The 2,940-nt window shown below is 38.2% G+C and overlaps 1 protein-coding gene across 1 annotated transcript; it reads left to right on the top strand.

The window, feature by feature from the left end:
• The first annotated feature begins 241 nt into the window (after window positions 1-241).
• LOC130848544 (olfactory receptor 5D13-like) lies at window positions 242-2,728 on the top strand. The gene is made up of 2 exons (XM_057727008.1): window positions 242-1,156; window positions 2,660-2,728. The coding sequence occupies exons 1-2, from the start codon at window positions 242-244 to the stop codon at window positions 2,726-2,728; spliced, it is 984 nt and encodes a 327-aa protein (XP_057582991.1).
• Window positions 2,729-2,940: the final 212 nt, after the last annotated feature.

The following is a 2,940-nucleotide window of genomic DNA, read 5'->3' as shown; positions in this document are numbered from 1 at the left end:
CAGGCTGTGTAAGCTCAAACAAGTTCCTTCACTCATGTGTGCCTCAGTTTCCTTTTGTAAAATATGGGGCAACTTGTTTTGCAATTCACAGTGCTATTTAGTGACCAACATTAATGTATCTTAATGTATCAATTTCCAGCACAATATTTGCCACATGGTAAATGTGATATAAATGCACTGTCATCATTATTACTATTATTATTATTATTAGCACTGTTTCAGATTTTTTCCAACAACAATCATGCGGTTAGCGGAAGGAAATCAGAGTGCTGGAGTCACGTTCACCCTCTTGGGCTTCTCAGAGTATCCCAATCTCCAGGTTCCCATGTTCCTGGGGTTCCTGACCATCTACACGGTCACTGTGCTGGGGATCCTGGGCATAGTCCTGACTATCAAGGTCAGCCCCAGAGGCCACACCCCCATGTACTTCTTCCTCAGCCACCTGTCCTTTGTTGATTTCTGTTATTCCACCACAGTTACACCCAAACTCTTGGAGAACTTGGTTGTGGAAGACAAAACTCTCTCTTTCACAGGATGCATCATGCAGTTTTTCTTGGCTTGTATATTTGCAGCATCAGAAGCATTAATGTTGGCAGTGATGGCCTATGACCAATTTGTGGCAGTTTGTAAGCCTCTTCTCTACACAATGGTCATGTCCCCAAAGGTCTGTGCATCATTGGTGGCCGGGCCCTCCACGTGGGGTGTCGTCTCTTCCCTGACACTCACCTGTTTCCTCCTGGCATTATCCTTCTGTGGCTCTATCATAAATAACTTTGTCTGTGAGCACTCTGTCATTGTCTCCATCTTCTGCTCGGATCCCTACATCAGCCAAGTGCTGTGTTTTGTCATTGCTATACTCAATGAGGTGAGCAGCCTGGTAATTATCCGCACTACTTATATTTCCATTTTTGCCACTATCATAAAAATGCCTTCTGCTGGTGGGCACCAAAAAGCCTTCTCTACTTGTGCCTCCCATCTGACCACCATCACCATTTTCCATGGGACTGTCCTGTTCCTTTATTGTGTACCCAGCTCCAAAACCTCGTGGCTCAGAGTTAAATTAGGTTCTGTAATTTATACAGTGGTGATTCCCATGTTGAACCCTCTGATCTATAGCCTCAGGAATAAAGATGTGAAAGAGAGTGTCAGGAAATTAATGAATCACTTAATACAATTTTGAGGAAGATTTTTATCTCCAAAAGAAATATGATCGATTACATAGAGTGTTGTTTGATGCTGCTAGTAGAGATGATGATTCAGATGATGTAGTCAACTCACTAGATTTTTAAATTTAGAGTCATAAACTAGTTATTTGATCTTTTGGTTTCTGTTAAGTTCAATGCCTAATAAAATCACTGTTAACTGCATGTGAAATAATATAATTGTTGTGGGTGAATAGTGTCCTCCAAATATCCATGTCCACCCAGAAGCTCAGAATGTGACCTTGTTCAGAAATAGGATATTTGCAGATGTAATTAAGCTAAGAATCAAGATGAGATTAAGGGGAACCCTAAATCCAATGAGTGTGATTATTATAAGAGACAGAAAAGGACACACAGAGACACACAGGGAAGGAGGGTGTGTGAATCCCACTTTTCTCTCTTTCCTCTTAAACCACATACACAATGCTTAAAAACAAAACAAAACAAACAAAAAAAACCCTAATTTTTAGCAGCAATAACTGTTTCCTGGTTGTTTGTAACCCTCTGCTGTATACGGTTGCCGTGTCCCAGAAGCTGCATTCCATCCTCCTGGCTGGATGCGACAGCTGAGCATAGACTGTGCCCTACACTCACCCCCTCAGTTGTTTTGCCTACTGTGAGTCCATCATAGCTAATATATTTTGTATGAATATTCTGTTGCCCTTTTGGATCTTGTTCACTTTACACACATAGTGTGTTTTACTTTAGCCCATCTCAATGAATTAAGAAAGCTTAAAATCATCACTTTCTAATTTTCATTTTCATCACTATCCTAAAGATACTTTCTACCTGTGGGCATCAGAGTCTTCTCCACCCGTGCCTTCTATCTCATGATCAGCCTTTCTTTCTACAGGGTGCTCAACTCCAAATACTCATAGGTAATTGTTCAAGTAGGGTATGTTTTTATTACCATCCTAATCCCCATGCTAAACTCACTGACATAGAACTTGAAATACAGAAACATGAAAGATCCTGCTAGGAAGTTAGGCTCCAGAATATTTTAGTGCTGAATCCAATATTCATAAATACATTCCTATGAAATTATTTATATGCCCATTCAAATGTCACCTTCCCAGGAAATTCATCCCTGAAAACATAATATGATGAGATAGTCATTTCTTATCCCCTTAACCTGATTTATGTTTTTTTCATAGCAATAGGAAATATGTTTAATACATACAATAATTAATTCTTCTCATTTCTTTCTCCAAGTCGACTATATACTCCAAGAGGGCAGAAATTTCTTGTATTATTATTGTGTCATATCTCTAATATCTAGAAAAGTACCTAGAAAACTCATTTGGCCTTCCATGAATACTGACTGGATGAATAAAAGAAGAAAGGAATAAAAATTTCAGGCTAAGTTGATAATATTTAGTATCATGTTTACTGAGGTGAGACTTTAGGTGATGTCTCCTGAATGAATATAGCTGTCACATGAGATTTAAAAAGCTAACATAACAGAAAAAATACACTCAAAGATAAAAGTTAACCATACTTATTTATATGAACACTTTTACCAATGAGTATTGTACAGTGGAAGATATTTCTTTTTCTAATTTTAAGTATTTAGTTGAAGTTGGATATTCTATAACCATTTGACTATCTCACAGTTGTCAGAACCACGAAAATGATGCTTCCATCCTCAAAAGTGTCTCTCATAATTAGGCTTGAGTGTAGTTCATAAAAACTGATCATATTCAATTTAGAGATCTTTCCCTTTCCTAACGTGATACAA

The sequence above is a fragment of the Hippopotamus amphibius genome, chromosome 3 (genome assembly GCF_030028045.1).
Source record: "Hippopotamus amphibius kiboko isolate mHipAmp2 chromosome 3, mHipAmp2.hap2, whole genome shotgun sequence".
Lineage (NCBI taxonomy): Eukaryota > Metazoa > Chordata > Mammalia > Artiodactyla > Hippopotamidae > Hippopotamus > Hippopotamus amphibius.
Note: the sequence above shows the minus strand (reverse complement) of the source record. Positions and strands in the feature narration are given on the sequence as shown.